General features: G+C 37.5%; 6 protein-coding genes across 6 annotated transcripts; 3 read left to right on the forward strand and 3 right to left on the reverse strand.

Annotated features, from left to right (window-relative positions):
• Positions 1–274: 274 nt before the first annotated feature.
• On the forward strand, positions 275–1,982 carry FDP41_003040 (uncharacterized protein; the record flags this gene model as incomplete). The annotated part of the gene is made up of 2 exons (XM_044706301.1): positions 275–1,510; positions 1,611–1,982. The coding sequence occupies 2 exons, from the start codon at positions 275–277 to the stop codon at positions 1,980–1,982; spliced, it is 1,608 nt and encodes a 535-aa protein (XP_044562431.1).
• Positions 1,983–2,755: 773 nt separating this feature from the next.
• FDP41_003041 (uncharacterized protein) lies at positions 2,756–3,687 on the forward strand (the record flags this gene model as incomplete). The annotated part of the gene is made up of 2 exons (XM_044706302.1): positions 2,756–3,169; positions 3,310–3,687. The coding sequence occupies 2 exons, from the start codon at positions 2,756–2,758 to the stop codon at positions 3,685–3,687; spliced, it is 792 nt and encodes a 263-aa protein (XP_044562432.1).
• A 121-nt stretch (positions 3,688–3,808) lies between these two features.
• Positions 3,809–5,278, forward strand: FDP41_003042 (uncharacterized protein; the record flags this gene model as incomplete). Its single annotated transcript, XM_044706303.1, has 1 exon — positions 3,809–5,278. One exon carries the CDS (start codon positions 3,809–3,811, stop codon positions 5,276–5,278), a length of 1,470 nt encoding a protein of 489 aa, XP_044562433.1.
• Positions 5,279–5,741: 463 nt separating this feature from the next.
• FDP41_003043 (uncharacterized protein) lies at positions 5,742–7,061 on the reverse strand (the record flags this gene model as incomplete). The annotated part of the gene is made up of 1 exon (XM_044706304.1): positions 5,742–7,061. The coding sequence occupies one exon, from the start codon at positions 7,059–7,061 to the stop codon at positions 5,742–5,744; it is 1,320 nt and encodes a 439-aa protein (XP_044562434.1).
• A 178-nt stretch (positions 7,062–7,239) lies between these two features.
• Positions 7,240–9,114, reverse strand: FDP41_003044 (uncharacterized protein; the record flags this gene model as incomplete). The annotated part of the gene is made up of 3 exons (XM_044706305.1): positions 7,240–8,473; positions 8,792–8,847; positions 8,998–9,114. The coding sequence occupies 3 exons, from the start codon at positions 9,112–9,114 to the stop codon at positions 7,240–7,242; spliced, it is 1,407 nt and encodes a 468-aa protein (XP_044562435.1).
• Positions 9,115–9,236: 122 nt separating this feature from the next.
• On the reverse strand, positions 9,237–12,488 carry FDP41_003045 (uncharacterized protein; the record flags this gene model as incomplete). The annotated part of the gene is made up of 1 exon (XM_044706306.1): positions 9,237–12,488. One exon carries the CDS (start codon positions 12,486–12,488, stop codon positions 9,237–9,239), a length of 3,252 nt encoding a protein of 1,083 aa, XP_044562436.1.
• Positions 12,489–14,512: the final 2,024 nt, after the last annotated feature.

The raw sequence follows: 14,512 nt of genomic DNA on the forward strand, positions 1-14,512 counted from the left end.
TTTCAAAGTTTCGCTTTCAAAAAAATGCCGTAACTGGTCCTGTGGTGGCTGACGAAAGTTAGTTTCTACGCCTTTAACTCGAGGTGCCTGCGAGAGATACCCAAGTCTCCTACGGGAACACTTGAACGTGTTGTATTCCAAGAATACAATGTGTTGTTACAATTTTTGACAAAGCCAAGTTGCACAATGTAGACAGGGTGATCGATATTATGGCAAGCCGGCAACTGTCTTGCAAATGAATCGAGTCGAGATACTATTAAAGAAACCATCAATGATGGTGGTGCAGGAAGACAATCACGAATTGATTTCAACGTTTGGAGAAAACTTTAGAAATTGTTGGAATATGTCCCAAAGTATGAGCCATATGTTACTATTTGCACGTTCCATGGTCGTTGAGCAATGGATTCCGAATTCGTTTGGATGTTCCAATATTGCCTTATGGACGAAATATGGAATTGCGAAATATTGGGCCAATACTGAAATGGAACCATTGTTGTTCACGAGTTTTATCTATTTTGATAATGTTGGAGAGAGTTATGATTTGTGCTCCAAAGTTGGATTTTGGGAAAACAAATTGAAATTATCATGTCATGAATTGTTGTGTGAAAATACGAATGATAACTTGATCGCTCATGTCGAGGAAATGACAGAAAAACAAACATCGATCTTTGATTGGATCAACTATTGCCAATATTGTTTAAAAAACAACACATTGAGATCATTTCAACAAAAATTAGGACCAAACACAGGATGTTTTCCAAAAGACAACACAGTCAATGAAATGATCAATCGATTTCCAAACTCTCTTTCCTTTTGTGGGAGTTATGATTTTGGAATTCCTCTCATTATCAATACTAGCGATCTAGTTCCGAACATTTTGAAGGAGTTCAGTTTTTCGTATATTTGCTATTGCAGAGAAAATTTGTTTACATTTAAGTGTGACAATAATTTTACTCAATTTGTAACTTCGCAAGTGCTCTCCTTTGGTGAATTTGGCATCCATGTTGTGTCTCTCCTAGTGACATTCTTCTCGACATTCTTACCAAAGTTGAAATCGGTTGTTACTCAAAGAAAGTTCTTTAGAATTTTCACAATTGCAATGGTATTACTCAGTGAATTCTTTCTCTCTTTTTCCTTTGTGATCTCTGCAGCATGGGGATCAAATCTTGTGACCACCATTTTGGGAAACACTGCATTATCATTGGTATTTTTCAATCTTTTTTCATGGATTGCCTATTGGTTTCGATTAGTGCTTTTTGTGAAAACAAGGAAGACAAAGCCTACCATAGCAGTGTATGTTGGACTTGCATTGTTATGGTTGATTGTTGGAGCTCTTGTGCCATGCTTGGTTGCAGTTTTAGGTCAGCAACAAATACTGCAGGTTGTGCAATTCTATGCATATTATATAATTGCCCTCTCATTTGTGGCATGTATCATATTTATTATATCCTCCATATGGATTTATTGGGCCATGAAAAAGGTGTCTGATGTTAACATGTTGAACACATCCGTAAGTATTGAAATATGCCTTGAATTTTACTTAATTCATATGATGTCTTGAATTTTCCTTAACTCTTCCTTAACTCTTCATTGATGTTCGTTCACAATAGTTCATTCGATTTGTCGCTTTTTCCTCACTCTCCAGTTTCATCTTCTCAATTGCCTATGTCATTATTACTCAAGTCCAAGGAGGCTTATTAATAGGAGTTTTGTCGGGATCATTCAGTATTACCACTCATGTTTCGATTGCCTCCATCACTCTTGGACTCACCTACATGGAATTTGAAAAGGAAGAATTCACCGATTTTTATGTGTCTTGTTGCAGCAATTTGTTTGGAAAGTCCTTGCAATCGACTACGCGTTCGGCATCTTCATCTTCGCACACAAATGTTGAGGATTATTCCACCATTTATGAAGATCCCAGCGGTGTTGAGAATAGTACGTACTATTCCAAAATGCCCGTAAATTCTGAGAAGGACTAGATCACACCTATATTCGCATCGAGTGTGGCCATTCAATCCATTGAATTTCATCAGATCATGATTCGTTCCAAATATATTCGTGCTGACTTTGTCAAGCCAACAATGTTCACAAGAACTGATTTCAAAAAAGTTCAAGGGAAAAAATTGTTCTGTGAAAATTGTCACAATGACGATTACGACAAAATACATTATGATGATGATTCGTTCAACATGGTTATTCTTCTTATTATTATTATTTTTGATCTATGATCATCATTATCATCGTGTGAGTTCAGTTCTAGCCATGTCATTTCAGAGTGATGATCATCGAGCCTTTAAACTCGGAGGAGGAGCAGAATTGGAAACCAATGATGATCTTTTGGACACCACTCCAATGAATCTGACACGAATGTCTCACTATTTTAACAATTGTTGGAACGCATCGATGTACATGCGCGACTCGTCTTGGTTTGTGGCTACCATTGGGTATGAATCGACTGGCTGAAGCCTCGGAACAGCCATTGCAATATCAATCATTTCCTTTATTTCGAGACTAGTGGAGAGAGTTATGATTTGTGCTCCAAAGTTGGATTTTGGGAAAACAAATTGAAATTATCATGTCATGAATTGTTGTGTGAAAATACGAATGATAACTTGATCGCTCATGTCGAGGAAATGACAGAAAAACAAACATCGATCTTTGATTGGATCGATTATTGCCAATATTGTTTAAAAAACAACACATTGAGATCCTACAAACTGAAAGCTTCCATTCGCCAAAAGAAATTTTTTCAATGCTGACAGTATCATTACAAACAGAACTCTTTCTTGCTTGTGCCTTCTTAGCCTCTGCAGCAGGAGGTACAAGTAAGATGACAACGACTGTGACCAATGTTTCCATATCACTTGTATTTTTCGCACTTTTTTCATGGATTGCCTATTGGTTTCGATTGGTGCTTTATGTGAAAGCAAAAACGACAAAACCTGCCATAGCCTTTTATGTTTTTCTTTCAATGCTGTCCATTGCTGTTGGCATTCTTGTTCCTACAATAGTGACGTCTCAACAATCATTGCAACAAGTGATCGAATTCTTTACGTACTACCTTTTGGCACTCTCTTTGCTGACTTTGATTTTATTTGTGGTCTGCTCGGTGTGGATTTATTGGGCCATGAAAAAGGTGTCTGATGTCAATATGTTGAACACATCCGTAAGTATTGAAAGGTTTTTGCATTAATAATTGTTTACCTAGATTTACCTCCATTCTGTGTCACACTACTATTTCATTGAAATTCATTCGCTAATGTATATATTTGGATTATTATTGACTCCTCACTGTTACTCATACAGTTCGTAAGATTTGTCATTTATTCCTCAATTTCAATCCTCATTTTCTCCACTGCCTATTTGATTATTACTCAAGTTTCTAATGGATTTTTCATTGCAATCATTTCTGGCATATTTAGTGTGGTTATTCATGTGACCTTGGCCTCTATCACTTTAGGACTCACTTACATGGAATTTGACAAGGAAGATTTTATGAAATTTTATTCTTGTTGTTTCAAATCGACAAAATCGACAGGTCACCAATCAACATTTGTCGCCAACAACACCTCTGTCAACAATAGGACCACCACAAATGAATCACAACAATTAATGAATTCAAACGAAGATGTTGTTGGGGGTTTCGCTAAGCCAATCACGTATTATTCCAAAATGGACGAATAGGAACTTCAATTTCAATTTTAGAAATTGAGAGAAGAACTTGGAAAAAATTGTGTGGGCAAAGACAAAAGAAGAATTTAGGAGGAGTTGTGGAAACATTTTTTGAGGGTTACTACAAAGGATGATGAGAAGATATCTCATATCGGATCATGTTAGCATGATGAAAAACGTTCTTCTTGTGGGCCTCATGATGGTAGTGATGGTGATCATTGATGATGATTTTAAGGGAGATATGAAAAGCCTTATTATTGAGGCTCGGGACATTCATCCTCCTTCAAAAGCCTTAATACAGCGATCATTATCATCATCATATTTGCAGAATATTGCCAATAATGAAGATGATCATGGCGGAGTAAGAGGCTCAATTTCTTACTCGTCTAAATTTTCGAATTGCTGGAATGTCCCAACCTACATGCAGAATATTGTAGATTTTAGTCAAGAAACTGGACGAGAAGTATACATTCCGAATGATTTTGGTTGTTCAAATGTTACACTATGGACAACATTTGGGGTTCCTTCGTATTTCAAAGATCTTGATATTTCTGGCTATTACTCCTTTCTCATGTTTCTCAATGATGGAGAGAGTTATGATTTGTGTTCGAGAGTTGGATATTGGGAAACCAAATTGGGCCTCTCTTGTAACCAATTACTTTGTGAAAATAATCAAGTTGATAATTTGAGGAACGATGTCGAGGAAGTCACTGAAAAACAGACATCGATCTTTGATTGGATCAATTATTGCCAGTATTGTTTAAAAAACAACAACACATTAAGATCCCACAGAAGTGAGTTCACACCCTCAAATGGAGGATGTTTCCCAAAAGATAACACGGTGAATGAAATGATCAATCGGTTTCCAAGCTCGATAACGTTTTGTGGAAATTACGAGTTTGGAATTCCTTTCATTGTAAACAACACCAATGTTGCCCATTCATATCTGAAAGAAGGATACTCGTATCTATGCTATTGCCCATTTGACCAGTATTTTAGCTTAAAATGCGCCAATAATTATGTTAACTATTTGGTGGTTTGGGTCATATCCATTACTCTCTCGATCATTCATGGAGTTTCATTTGTTGTCACTTTTTTTGTAACGTTTTTACCAAAAGTTACAACAAGTTTTAAAGAAAAGCGCCCATTTAACAGCATTACCATTACTTGCGTGGTATTGTGCGAGATCTTGTTGTTTGTGGCCATGGTGTTTTCTCAATGGTTTGGAACAAGCCTTGCAATGACTATTCTATCAGACGTTGCACTTTCATTGGTACTATTAAGTCTATTCACATGGGTTATTAATTGGTTCAGACTCATCCTCTATGTGAAAACAAAGAAAACAATACCTTTCATTATTATGTACCTGGTGATGGCTGTATTGTTTCTGATTGCTGGAGTTGCCATTCCTATTCTCATTTCAGTGATTTATTTTAATGAAATGCCATCCGTGAATGTATTCTTTTCAATTTACATGTCAGTCTTAACATTTACTGCATGTGTGGCATTTGTAGCATCCGCGATTTGGATCTATTGGACCATGAAAAAAGTTTCTGACATTAACATGTGGAACTCTTCCGTAAGTGTCTCACTTTTTCTCTGACAGTTGCTTTATTGTTTATTTGGAATACAAAGTTTCTGAGATTTGTCATAATGGCCACAATAACAATCATTGTATTTGCTTCCACCAATTTGATCGTTCGAACCACGGCCCTGCAACGGAATTTATTAACACACGGAATTTATTTTCTTGTGTACAATACGAGCAATGTAATCATTACTATTGGACTGACGATCATGGAATTCGATCTACAAGAATTTAAGAGTTTTTATCATTGTACCACATGTTTCAAATCAATAGTCAAGTTATTAAGGCACAGCACGAAGAGTGTACAAATGAACCATGACACAAAAGATGAACCTCTCATTGCCGAGAGCCATTCAGATACCTTAATAGTCACAACGAGTGAACACCTAAACTCCAATCCACAATTTTAAGACGAATTCAAAGTTGAATGAGCGCTGAAATTACTTGTCTATAGTCCACTCGCGGCTAAACAAACAACTCAGTACTCGTCACTATCTGAATGATGTGAGGTAGACGGAGATTTCATCAACGTTTTGGAAGGAAGAGGTCTCAGATTCGTTCGTTGGGGTTGTGGATTAGGTGTAACGACCATGGTCCGGCTATGTCGTTCCTCCTCTCTCTTTGTTGTGGGTTGCCCATTATTCTCAAATGATGAATTTAGCAACTTGGCTCGTTCGATGGCTTTCTGAAGAGATTTTTGATGCCTTCTTTGAATTGGAGTTAAAGGAAGAGGTCTACAAGATTGACTAGACACTCGAGCATTTTCAAGACTCTTCTCAATAACACTGAATGTGGCTCTTTGCGCTCTATGTTGAGAGGCAGTTTGATGATCTTGTTCCTCATCGATCTCAATAATGGCTTCATTGGCTGATGTTGTCGGTGGTGGTGGCATGATTGAGGAATGGGCATTGTTGGAGGAGTTTTTGCCACCATCTTTCAATTCAACATTTTCACAACATTCCTCCTCTTCATCCTCTTCGTGATTGTCTTCCTCGTCATCATCACTACTGGACATGATATTTCCATTCAATGCTTTCATTCGCTCTTTCAACTTCTTTGCTCTTTTACTCTTCTCCTTTTCCATGACTTTTGAGTAGTATTCCATAAATTCCTCGTTGGAAGCCATTTCCATTTCCAACTCTGCCACTTGTCTCTTTCTCTGAATAATTCGAGTCACATCCACACCAAGGGAGACAATGGTGATAAATAAGAAGACGGCCATACCCACCACCAACACGATACTTGTAGCATCTCTTTTAAACACCAAATCATAATACGAATCCACAATGGAATTGGAATAACGTTCAAATTGCCACACTCCATTCACACAAATCATTCCATTCGAGAAATTTCTTGATTGTTCCTCACATTGACGACATTTATGATGAATACATTGCAACACATTTTGCTGATAGTCATTTTCAATTTGTTGTTTCAAAAGAGTCTCTCGAGATGAAGGATTATTGGACGAGGCGGTGGTGGTTATGGGAAATTCTCCACACACCCTACTCGATTGAACTTGATTTCTCGAACAATTCAGATTCCATTTTGGATGTTGAGTGATGAGAAGGCATTTGAGAGATTTCGCAGAGCAATATTCTCCCGGAGAGCAATCGGGATGAACAGGATAGGACAAGGAGAGAGGAAGTATTTTACAATTATTGGAGGAAGGTAAAAGGGGAGAGGTAAACGCCAACGATGACAAGACGATGATGATGAGGAAGAACACAAGAGTAATAGAAGGAGGGAAGGGTTTCCTACGGTTATGAAATATGGAGCTTGGATTTCTCATGAGCATTTTTGTGTTTTAATGTTTCCTTAATTTTTATAAAAAGAAATTACCTTATTTAGTGACTACCAACCTAACCACGAAATAAAGACATGGTTTACTGGTAAGGTGATCAGATAAAGAGAAACTTGAAGTCACATGTAGTTATCAAAATTAGTTGGTCTAATGAACGGTGGTGGAGATTTATCTACAAAAATTCATTCTCTTCAGAAGCACAGGGTGCAGCATCAGCAGCGACTGCAATGTGAGCTTTTCCTCCGAGTCCATTCGCATGCATTTTGTTTTTAAATACTGTGATTGTTTTTGTGGATCGCAAATAAATGGCATTCTTGGAGTGGTTACTGAAAACACTTCTCTCAATTTTCACGTCCGAATCATCTGTACAAATGATGGCATGTCCTTCATTCTTTTGAAAAATAGACTTGCTAATTTCTCCTTGAGAATCGTCACAAAATTTGATTCCATGAATTTTGTTACACTCAATGTGACATTCAGAAACAATGAGCTTTGTGGGTTCTATTGGAGGTTTTTTCACTGGCATGTCTGAAGGTAATGACGAAGAGGATAATGACGACGAAATTGAACGAATATCTGGAGATTGAGCTTGATCATGATGTGAATGATTTCCATCGCCATTTGTTGTCAATGACAAGGAGAAAGAGAATGATTCTTTTGATTCTGAATTTGTTGCCTTCACAGCAGTCATAGCTGTACCATTATTGGATTTTTGTTTCCGATTCAATCGATTATTTACAATAATTCCATGTCCATATCCACCTCGTATCATCACATGATCCAATTTACAAATTCCAGACATGACCTCCAAACAACTTGTATTTTCATAAAACAATATAGTATCCTTTGAAGCATTTTGTGTCAATGTCAAGTGTTCTATGGTGACCACATTTTTATCAATTCCCAATAATCTCTGTTTCTCCAATTCCTGAACTGTTAAATTATCATTAAAAGCATCCACCTTGATGATTGTTTTAACTCCTTCACACGAGCAAAGGTGAACGAGATCCATATCTGGATACACTCCTCGAATCGTCAATGGTTTTTTAATCACCAACGTTTCATTGAGTTTGTAAATTCCACTTCGCAGCACAATGTGATCTCCATCTTGAGCTTGATCGATAGCTTTTTGTAAATCATGGAAGGTACAATCTTCAGAAAGGTCAGGATCGACCACATGTAATCGATAATCGGAATTTCTCATCGATGAATTATTAATTTCCTTAATCCAACGTTCTTGTTCATTGTTGTCTTCACATGCTAAATAATAGGTTCGATGTGGTGAAATAATTTTAATTCCATATTTTTTCTTGGCGAGTTCGACGCCTTCACAAATGAGACCTTGAATGTTAATCATTCCTTTGGGTTTGGTGTCTTTTTGTGAGACGTAATAATAGAGTTTTCCTCTAATAATAAAATTGTTGTGTGGAGATGATTTGTAAGAAGGTGGAGATTGGTAATTGAATGTGGAGTCAATTAGTGTGAAATTGTTGTTCATGGTGGTGGTTATTGTCCATATAAAGAGAATATAAAAAAAATATAAAAATAATGAAATTCGAAGAATAATGAATTCAAATGATTTTAAAAATAATAAATTTTGAATGTATTTGTTCGGAGATGATGATTGGTATTGACCAGTTTGTCAAATATTAGTTGAAAATGTTGTCAATATTATTGTTAATCAACTTCCAAAAAGGACACACCGAAATAGTCATTCTACCTACTGATGAAGAATACATAGTCGATCATGCCATGTTTTGATAGATCCTCCTTGTTTGGCCTTGTTTTAAATGAGCCGAACAACCAATGGTGTTGTCACGAAGTGGCCACCATAAATTATTTTTAATTTTCCATATCGCGTTCCATAAGTTTTCGAAAAAGATTGTGTGTGATTCGACTCAACATGTAGTTTCTTCACAAAAAAACCTACCAAAGTTCCCATATAATCATGATCTCTCATTAATTCAGTTGCCGAAACTTTGGGAGGTTCCTCAAGGATCTCTTTCCACTTCTTTCCTGCTTTTTTGACCTTCTTTTCGGTGGACATTTTTTTTTAAAGTTGACAGCCAACTGTTTCTTTTTGAGCTAAAAACATCAAAAAAAATTCACGAGATTCGACCATCACCCTTATGGTGGTAACAATCAATAATTCATTCAATTTGGATGTGTTTATTGTTGGTCAGTATGACGATAATGATCGCCTCCTCCATGATGATAATTGTTGTAATCATTCTTATGATATGGCATCACGTTCTTCTTGAAGTCAGATGAAAAGGTCGATGACTTTTTTTCTCTTCGTTGGTAGGCAATCTTTCTGTACTTTTTGGTACCTTCTAATTCCTTCTTTGCTCTGATAGCATCCTTGACATGAGCAAAATTAACAAATGCACACTTTTGGTCACGTAACAAGTTTAAGCTGTCAATTGGGCCAAACTTTTCAAAATCACTGTGAATCGTAGTGTAGTCCATTTTCATGTTGTGGAATCGTCCAACCCACAAATGCCTAGTTGGCTCAGTAGCCTCAGGAATATTGTCTTCTTTCTCATTGTAATCCATATTCACATTTTCTCCATGTACATCAGGTGGTGGAGGTGGAGGTGGTTGAACGTCCGTGGTTGGAACATTCTTTGATGATACTTCTGGAATATTTGGAGCATTATAAGATCTTCTTGGACCATTGTTATAGTGATGAGGCTTTCGGTAATAGCTATCACCTCCATTGTAATCGTCCATATTGCTATATGATGACACGTTTGAATAATTGTCAGGACGACGATTATAAGACCCCATAGGACCACCAGTACCTGGTTGATATCGGTCATCTCCATACTTTTTATATGGTCGTTGACTACGGTCATACTCGTCATGATACGTATCTTCCTTATAGTATGGTTTGGAATATGGCTTATTGGAATAGCCAAAGTTGGCCGAGTCTGGTCTCCTTGGAGGTACAATTGGAGGCGAGGTTTGTTGTGGTTGATACGAGTGAGGTGGATAAGCATTTGATCTGGAGAAACCAGAAGTTGGACCACCGCTATAAGTGTGATGACTTGACGATGACACCATTGGTGGTGGAGATGATGGAGGTGGTGGAACACTAGAAGGTGGTGGTGGTTTTCTGATTGGAGATGATGGATAAGATCTATGATAAATCTCATGAGGAGGTGGAGGTGGTTGAGAAGCACTTGAAGGCATTGGAATTGGAGAAACATCATGATGTGACGACTGATAGGTTGAATATTGAACTCCATATGGAACGTCTTTTCTTCTCTTTGGTGAAATTGGTCGAGTCTGAGGTTCTGCGTATGCACTCGTCATTCTCTTTCTCTTCAACTCGTTATCATAGTTTTCATAGTGACCTCTCATATCCATTGGCATTGAGGTATGGCCTGGAGGCATAGCTTGTTGTTGCATGTGCATTGGAGGATAATTGCTTGAGCTGGTGCTGTGACTATATTGATCTGGAACCATGTTATGAGGTGGATAATTTGGAGGCATAGCATTATCTTGAGGAGGATATCGTCCAAGCTGTTGAGGCATCGTCTGTTGATAATTATTGCCATCTTGTGGAATTTGAGGAGGTTTTTCGTAGAGATTGCTCTGTGGTGGCGGAGGTGGTTGTTGTGACATGTGTGTCATACCTGGAGGAATATTGTTTGAGGGAGGCATAACAGGCATTTCAGTACCAACAACAGCTGCATTCTTAGGCAAATTACTATACATTGTATAGCCAGGAGGGCTATTGCTAGACATGGAACTTGTTGCCACATTCATCGCTGTTGGAGGCATTGTTGGTGTGCGAACGTTGGTAGGTGTATAACTTGTTGGAGTGACAGCAGCAATGGCATTCAGTAAGGATGAAACTGAAGAATCGAGAGGTTTGACATCTGCTGTTGGATATGCATTCTCCATCTGAAGAGGAGTTTCTCCCGTTGGAGTGCTCGAAGTTGCTTTGGTTTTTGGAATTTTAGGTATGGACAATAATGACAATTGCTTCTTCTTAATGTCTTCATCGTGTGAGGTTGGTGACTTAGGTGTGGTTAATATTGGCGTACTACTACTGGAGGACGTCTTTTTGTTCTTTTTCGAGGTTCTCTCAGGACTTGATTCGTCCTTCATCATAAGAGCTCCAATGAATTTACTTGGATCATCTTGAACTTCAGTTAGACCCAATGGTTTTAAAAATCTACTCTTTTTAGGTATAAATAAAAGAATTCTGTCATCAAATGATATCGATCCAACACAATTTTCTCTCTCCAAAATGTTGTACATTTCTTCAAGTTTTTCCTCCTCTGACTTACTCCTAGATGAAAATGAAAGAATATAAAACGATGAACTTTCAATATCTTCAACTTTGTCTAATGCAATTTTTTGATTCACCTCAACTGTGGAACCAACGTCCAGTTCAAATGAAGAGTCTGATCCTAGAAGCGACACATCAAATGAACCAAGAGTTCTTCCCTTGTACTTGACAGTTATTTTTTCAACTTTTGTCCATGGTGAAGATTTCTTCTTTACCAATTTTCTCTTGGATGTTTTCTTTGGCTTTTTAACTTCCACCGACTCATCACTGTCAAATTCCAGTGATATTGGTTCCTCTTCCTTCTCTTCTTCCTCCTCCTCTGCTTCTTTAACTTCAGAATCACTTTCCTTTTTTTCCTCCAATTTTTTGAGATAGAGTATTTGTTGTCGAGAAGTCATTTTCACTGAATCATCTTTAGCAGTCTCCTTTTTGTCTTGCGTTGTTTGTTGTTGTTGTTGCTGTTGGAGCTTGTCCGCTTTTCTTGGCCTTCCTGGTCTTCGCTTCACAGGTTGGGCTGGCTCAACCACAGCTGGTGTAGCACTGGGTGGAGTAGGAGGTTTTGTTGGCGTTGTTGTTGTAGTTTCAGCAGCTTTATCACCCTCCTGAGACATGGTTGCCAAAAAACGTTTCTTTAGTGGATATAGTGGTGTTGCGGGTGAAATTGGTGTTGTTAAATTTTGTACCAGGTCTTCTTCAGCTTTAATTGAACTTGGATCAAGGTCAGCGTCGTTGAGAGCCAATACTGCTGCCTGTCCAAGAGATAACAGGCCACCATCTAGATGAGTATCCTCCATTGGGGATATAGGTTTGGTTGGTGTTGGTGTTGTAACAACGATGGGATGTTTTCTTGGTCTTCCTCGTGGTCTTCCCGTTGGTGCTTTTTTCGGTTTGGGTTCGTTTTTCGGTTTTCTTCCTCTCTTCTTTGGTCCTGTGGTGGTTGTTGATGATGTCGTTGTAGGTTCACTTGTTCGGTTAATTGTTGCTGATGATTTAGTGGGAGCTGATGATGTTTCTTCCTCTTCATCGACTAGATCCGAAAAATTATCAGAGGATTGGCTATCATTTTCATCTTCATACGTCTCATCCATATCATCATCAATTGTTTTTCTTCTTGGCATTATTGATAATATTTATAATAACCGTTTTATAATAATTTAATACTCTTCTGATGAGAGTAAAATATCTATAATAATAATTGTTTGTCGATGTATTACGACTATGATCAATTGTAAAAATTAATGTTGTTGTTTTGCAGCTTCTTCTACTCTCTTGTTAATCAAAATGAACGTCAAAATAATTGTGGATGTTGTTGCGCTCGCTCCAACAAAATATGAGGATGATCGTTATTTTTTTTAAACAATATTTTTTTTCTCCTTCATGTGATGAAGAGAGTTTCCAATATGAACAAGGAACCAAATGATGAGGAGTTAAAGATTAGAGAGAGAATAATAAAACTGTTTATTTGAGTCTCTCCAATTTTATTGAGAGAAAAAATGTCGTGTGTAAAAATTCGGAAGAGCTCTTGTGAAATCTTGTGAATGATTCAATGTGGATGAACACATTTCATATTTCATACTATTTAAGAGACTCCAATCATGAAGGTGCTATTGTGAAGAAACGGCACACAACAGAATACCACATTATAATTCGTTTTTATACAATAACAAGATCCTGACAACACTGTAGTTCTATAAGAGGCTTAATTATATTATTTTATTATCAATAATAATAATATTATTATTTAATTTAATAATGAGATATTCAAAGTTCTATTGATTTGGTATTTTCTAAAGATTATTTGGTTGGACTGAGTGGTGGTGAATAGATACAACCCTCCTCATTACTTCAATCTCAATCGATCTTTCAACGAAATCACGACACGTTCAACGAATTGGTAGCATCTATCTCTCGCAAGCGTCCACTGGCCATAAAGCGAGTTATGGAGAGAGATGTGTGTGATCCAAAGTCCAGGACTAGTGAAGATATCTTGCATTCGAAGGTGTCGAAGCGTTCACGACAAGGTTCAATTCGTGACGGTTGATGTCCAATAGTGAGCTCACCACAACCGTAGTCGAAGAGCAACACCTTCGAATGATGAGAGTTTTCTACGAGTTCATGCGTCGTATTTATACATGCATTGATTTAATCGAGATACATGGCTATTAGGGAATAATTCTTCCGAATGTACATAGTAGTTGAATATTATTTCAAATAATATTGTTTACTAAGAAGAGACAAAACGTTTTTGCTCAAACCTCTAAATTGACCAAATTTAAAGGATTACCAAAAATTTCTTTTGGAATTCACGATAAGTATGAATACAAGCAGCATAATGAATGTATACAATAATATCTGATCAACTAACATTGAATGCCCATAGCAAGAATTTCACTATGTATGACTCGATCAAAAGAGAAAAGTCTTCTTATCAAGTGTTTGCAAACATGAAAGACACAAAGAGGGATAACTGACATTTTTGTACTTTTGTCTTTCAGACCCCAAACAAGAAGAGGGAGTTTGTTGTCATGTAATCAAGTTTTACTTGAGATGAGGCCAATGATGATGAGACACAATATATCGTGAGAAGGTCCTTCCAACCATTCGAGTAAAGTGATTTGATTGACAACTTAACAGTGAAATAGGTCCAAGGTGAATGCTGATGATGATGGCGTAGACAGAATCCTTTCGGTAGTACCTGATTTGCAGAGCTCTCTCACAAAACAGAATGCACACACATTCTGATGGGATGTTTCTCAAACAACAAACCGCACAATTCTCTTGAAAGAATCTCTCTTGGACCACAGAATGTGTGATAGATTGCGATTCCAAACCCATTTAACCACCTTCCATCAAGCCTTTGATGCCTCCCACTATACAACCTCCACAGGTGGAAAAACTCCAAACTTGAGCTCCACATCAAAGCCTTGAGGTGATGTTGTACAACTCTCTCCAACAACAACAACAACAACTTGTGGTGATGAGGACTCAGGAAGAATAAAAACCACAACCGCATCAAGGGATTTTGAAGAGAAAAAAAAAACACTCAACAACACCAACAACCTTTTCCAGCTTTACCTGAAAGAAAATATTTTTTGCTTAAACGTTTTGTTGTCGGTCTCGAATTGGACTCTCTCACCACCAC

This window comes from Naegleria fowleri (genome assembly GCF_008403515.1).
Source record: "Naegleria fowleri strain ATCC 30894 chromosome Unknown tig33, whole genome shotgun sequence".
Lineage (NCBI taxonomy): Eukaryota > Heterolobosea > Eutetramitea > Acrasida > Naegleriidae > Naegleria > Naegleria fowleri.